Consider the following 5,685-nt stretch of genomic DNA (forward strand, 5'->3'; position numbering starts at 1 on the left):
AAGCATGGGCTACAGGGCATGGGACTGACTCCCACATGCCCGTGTCCTGCTGGATCCAGCTGAAAGAATGGAGTAGGCTAGTGTCCTTAGGAGCATGGGTTTTCCACTTCCATCATCTCCTATCCTTGTGTCCTCCTGCACATTCACATTATCATTGTTCGAATTCTACCTTTTGGTTCTGGATTGAGAGTTTTGTAATCATTTGGTGACAAAATGTAAATATATGTCGGATTGTTGGATTTGGCTAACATTCAACTTAAACATATAAGCAGCAGCTTGTATGGTTTTCTGAAGTCTTTCTATCGAAACATATATCCAGCATCAACTTGGATACTAAATGTTCCATCTATGAGTTCGAACAGAGCAATGGTAATAATGCTTGATCTTGCTTTATGTAAGCTCAATGCAAATATGTCTCAGTTTCATATCATCTGAATTCATATGCAAGTCATTGTTAGATAACAAAAACAATAAGATTAAGGGTGGAGAAACTGCTATGTGCCAAATACTTTGGTATAGATCAATCAGTGTTTCCGGTCTGTAAAATTATCTAATGATATGTCAAATGTGTATCCTGAACCATTTATGTTGTTATATTATTGGTTAATTATCTGGTCCACTTTGGTTCAGTTCATGTCCCTAATGCTAATTTATTGCAGTGTTTTTATGTTTTGGTAATATAAATTTGTTAACCACATCAAATGCTAGTGACATGTTAATGATGCTGAATTTGAATGCAATTTCAGGCGATGAACTTCTGTCTGACTCATTTCCCTGTAAGGAAGTTGAAAGTGGGGTGCTGTTGGAAGTTGAAGGAAAGGTCAGTAGAAACTGTTTATGGTATCTCTCTCATTCAATCTTTTTTACCTCATTGCTATATTACATGTTTTGACTCAGAGAAGAAGCTAAATGTTTTCTTGATTCTGGATGATGTTTTGATAACCTAAGTTTCTTATGGTGAATGTTTAACTTTGACAGTGGGTTGTACAAGGGGCAATAGACGTAAATATCAGTGCAAACCCTTCAGCTGAAGATGGAGATGGAGATGAAGGGGCTGGTGATCAAGCTGTAAAGGTTCTCGACATTGTGGACGCTTTCAGGCTTCAGGTTGTTCAATCTCCTCAGTCGATACTTCTTTACCCTACAAGAACTTAGGTTTAACCAAAATTTCCTGTACAGGAGCAACCAGCTTTCGATAAAAAGCAAGTTGTTACTTACATTAAGTGATGCATTAAGCTTTTGACACCTAAACTGGAAGCTGATAAACAAGAGGCCTTCAAGAAGAATATCGAAGGAGCCACTAAGTTCCTGCTTTCAAAGCTTAAAGACTTGCAGCTGTAAGTTTTTGAAACTTCTCGCTAATAATTTTATGCTCATGCTCATAATACAAATATGTCATTTCTATTTGCTTTTGCTAATTAGAGTTCTTTATGTAGCTTTGTGGGAGAAAGCATGCACGATGATAGCAGCATTGTCTTTGCTTACTACAGAGATGGGGCTACCGACCTAACATTCCTTTATTTGGCCTATGGATTAAAGGAGGCTAAATGCTGAAGTTTCTATCTGAAGGGCGCATTAGAGCTAGTTTTAGCTTTAAGATTTTTCATATTTCATCATTACAATAGAGTTTTATGCCATTATTTGTGAAACCTAGTTGATTACATAACGAGATAGAATCTCATCGATGAAGTGCTTTTGCAGTGTGCGACGAGTATAGCACAATTATCAAAAGAGCCGATCTGCTAGCAAAATCACTTTCTAAGTTTCTAAATTTCACTTAATATATTGTCTCAGATAAAATATACATAAGAGAACTACATGAGAAAACTGTAATAAAACACGAAGGCTTATGATACATTTACATTTACTTAAATATCGAACATCTGACAAGAAGCATAACGCAGTCACATTAACCTTCAATACTTCTGTTCTCAATAGAGAGAGGAGCAAGTAGTTAGATAACCTGATAACATTCGGATAGAGAAATTAGTGCTTATGCTTGGGCTTCTTCACTATCATCACATTGCAGTGAGCATAATGAGCACAGTAATCGCTGACGCTTCCTAAAACAACCCTGCATATAATCAAGGATGATCAAAATTAGTAGGTATGTAAATTAGAAATTAAGAACAATATAGTCTAATTAACTGAAGAATTGACATGGAAACTATCGAAGATATGCCTTTTTATTGCTCCATAGCCATGGCTGCCCACCACCAAGATATCTGCTTGGTGTTTTTCTACTGCCTCACATAGGACATTCCTTGCATCTCCTTCGATTACTTCGAGCAGCACGCCACCGACCTAGCAAGTAATCATAAATTCATAATATAACTAAACTGAACGGATAAAGCAGGAGCATCCCATATAAAAGAATAGAAATTTGGTCAAGTAAGTTAAGCATATAATTAAAATGGTCTTAATATTTTCAACAACTGTTGCGCAAATTAATCATAAGAAGTTTATAACAAATTGGTTAAGCCCAGCAACTCAACCAAACATTAGGAAATAGTTCGTTTGAAAGGCTAAATTACACTTCTCTGCTTTTTCACCAGACTACTATAACTTTTGAAATTCTTTATAGTTCCCAGAGAACTCGTTACCATCGTTAATAGAAAATATTTAAAAATTTTGCTATTTCTAACTAAAATTTCATATAGTACATTGAAATTTGCAATAGATTTTTAAAAAAAACTTCCGCATAGCGCGCCTAAGCGTATGCCTAGGCCTAGGCAGTACCTAAACTACCCGCTTAGCCCATAGGCAGTACCTAGGTTGCTCACCTAGCTTTTGGGGTGCCTAGGGGAGCATAGTCTTTCTAAGTGGACCACACCATTTAGGTCTTAATCACTATTTCCTCCATTGCAACCTCCACATCCTCCAATCTCCTCCAACCTCTAACCATGAACACCGCTATCCCCTTCGACCTTCAGCAAAACCTTCTCCACCACCATTTAAATGGAAAAAAATCCACCTAGGCGCTAGCCTGACCGTTAGCTTTCAATAACATTGGCATATGCTATCGATCATTATAATTAAAAAGAAAAAGAAAAACCACCTGAGCCCCACATAAGTTTTAGTCGTCAGGTCTAACGCCTAGGTTACTTAGCGCTTTCTGTAACATTGATTATAAGGCCAGTATCATCTAAATTTATCAGCAAAATAGCAGATAAAAGAGAGTGCTATTTATACTAAAAAATATAATTTATAAACTTCAGTAGTTTTGTGAAAATTATTCTATTTTAATATTAGCATTAAGGGGCTGTTTGGTTGTATGTTTTTACCATGTAAAAGGATGGAAAGTATAAAAAAGTGGGTCCTAATGTTAGCTTTCATCACTTTTAATTGTTTGTTTGTAGTTGTGAAAATAGTGTAAAGTGATTTCATATGCTGATGTGGTTTGTAAAGTAATTTCATAAAAAAAAGTCATGATTTTAGAAGAAAACTGACATTGAAGTCAGGAAAAAATAATAAAAAATAATTCTAACCAATATGTTCATTTGAGTAGGGGTCACTTTTTACACTTTCCAAACAAACAATTGAAGTTATATTTGCAAACCAAACAAGCAATTTATGATTCCTCACTTTTTACACTTTCCAAACAAACAATTGAAGTTATATTTGCAAACCAAACAAGCAATTTATGATTCCAATGGAATAAAAAACAAACAAAGAAAAGTATAAAAATAAAATTGATGAGGTGGACAACAACTTTTCAAGTTGTATCATAAATACACAACGCGCGTTTGCTTGGTTGTTTTTGGGTGTGAAAAGGCCCGAAAGCCTGACACTATGTCCCATCGGTGTTAGACTTTCGGGTGTGAAAAGATGTGTTTTTGCCCGAAAGTCTGACACAGTGTCAGGCTTTCGGGCTCAAAAAATTCCAACCAAACGCGCCCTAAAGGGGGAAAAAAGGTACCGAGTTAGTAACGCAGAGATCCTTGGCTTTCTGTAAAACCCTGGAAGCAGTCTTCCTCAGATCAGCCTCCACGTACGGAGCCACATCAGCAGCTCCTTCGTTCCATTTCAAATAAATGAATCGATCAATTAATTAGAAAATCATTAAAAATCAAAACTTTTATCCGGCTAATTAAAAAAAACAGGTCAAAGTAAAAATACCAGGGCCAGCGAACCTGACGATGGAGGAAGCCGTGGGCTTAGCGTGGACAACGATGAGATTGAATGGAGAAGCAGAAGCAGCAGTGCTGCCGGAGAAAAAGTGGAGTAGGGTCCACTGGAGAGCGTAGAGGCTGTGCTCACTGTCATCGATTCCCACCACCATCACCGTCGCCCTATCCGCCGCCATTTCGTTCGCTTGAATTCTTGAATTTTTGTTTTTCTTCCCTCCCTTAGTTTGATGACTTTGAAGAGAAAATGGGTGGACTGAGTTTTTAAAGCGCATGGAGATTCTCTGGGGGTCTCTCACTTGTGCCTTATAACGGTGGGCGTGTCGGTTTCGGCTGTTTTTATTGCTACGTAACGGTGGGCGCCTTTGTTTCGGTCTGGGAACGATAAATTCCACGAAAGTGTAGGAAATGGATGCTCGTCTTGTCTCATCATCCGCTGTTGTCTCTATCTGAACGTTTTATGTATAAAAATCTCTTTTCTCATCTTATTACGACCTCTATATCCATACTACCACATAAAACCAACAAAGGGTACCATAAACCTCGAATGACTTTGTCCATCATAATAGAAAAGAGAGGGATACATCTATAAATTCACAGGTCAATGTGAGCAAATACTCCTTTCGTTTCTTCTAATTGTTTATTTCTAGGATTGTTAGATATAGTAGTATTAGGGTATCGGCTTTACTTTACTTTAGTCTCATATCAATTAGAATTCTAGAACCTCTCCTCTTACTCTAGTATTTAATCAGTACATTATAAAAACAAAATAAGTCTTTTTTTCCTCAGATGTCTCATTTCTCCAAAAGTATTTTCTTCTCAAAAGCTCTATTCCTAACACGATATCAGAGAATCATCTTGACCCTAGATACAGTTTTTTATAAGTGCTACAATAATATTTTTTTTTAAATACTACAGTAATGCTTTTTAAAACGCTGCAGTTCCCGCCGGCGATACACTAATAACACTACAGTAATTTACTGTAGCATAAATAGTGACTCTTGGATCTTCTTGTTTATGCTGCAGTAACAATGCTACAGTAATTTAATGTACTATGAATAATGATTCTTGGATCCTTTCATTAATATATATATTATATATATATATATATATATATATATATATATATATATATATATATATATATATATTATATATATATATATTATATATATGAGAAATATGGGTATGCTTGGTACCAAGCACAATTTTGTGCTTTGATAGTAAGTGCCACAATCACATCCACTCATTCAAATAAGGGGATCACCATTCACATGGGTTGAGGAGTGCATGGGATATGCAATCATTTGAATGAGTAGAGGGGATTGTGTCACCTCACTACAAGCACAACTTTTTTTGTTGCTTGTACCAAGCATACCCATATTTCTCTCTCTCTCTCTCTCTCTATAATAATATTATATATATTATTATATATATATATAAATATATATATTATATAATATATATATATATATATATATATATTATAAGAAAATGGTATTGGTTGGTACCAAGCATAATTTTGTGCCTAGTAGTGAGGTTCATATTATCTCTCTCT

The 5,685-nt window shown here is 35.8% G+C and overlaps 1 protein-coding gene and 1 pseudogene across 1 annotated transcript; one reads left to right on the top strand and one right to left on the bottom strand.

Annotated features, from left to right (window-relative positions):
* Positions 719-1,748, top strand: LOC109850738 (annotated as a pseudogene).
* LOC109850737 (universal stress protein A-like protein) lies at positions 1,760-4,426 on the bottom strand. The gene is made up of 4 exons (XM_020420804.1): positions 4,120-4,426; positions 3,920-4,014; positions 2,183-2,304; positions 1,760-2,074 (listed from the first exon to the last, which is right to left on the bottom strand). Exons 1-4 carry the CDS (start codon positions 4,400-4,402, stop codon positions 1,987-1,989), a joined length of 588 nt encoding a protein of 195 aa, XP_020276393.1. The 5' UTR covers positions 4,403-4,426; the 3' UTR covers positions 1,760-1,986.

The sequence above is a fragment of the Asparagus officinalis genome, chromosome 7 (assembly GCF_001876935.1).
Source record: "Asparagus officinalis chromosome 7, Aspof.V1, whole genome shotgun sequence".
Lineage (NCBI taxonomy): Eukaryota > Viridiplantae > Streptophyta > Magnoliopsida > Asparagales > Asparagaceae > Asparagus > Asparagus officinalis.

What these genes read in the sequence shown, in the direction of transcription:
- LOC109850737 (XM_020420804.1), bottom strand. Translation starts at nt 4,402, where the DNA reads ATGCGCTTTAAAAACTCAGTCCACCCATTTTCTCTTCAAAGTCATCAA. An exon ending in CGTCAGGTTCGCTGGCCCTG is followed by an intron (nt 4,015 to 4,119) that starts GTATTTTTACTT and finishes AATGGAACGAAG; the next exon opens with GAGCTGCTGATGTGGCTCCG. An exon ending in GGCTATGGAGCAATAAAAAG is followed by an intron (nt 2,075 to 2,182) that starts GCATATCTTCGA and finishes GATTATATGCAG; the next exon opens with GGTTGTTTTAGGAAGCGTCA.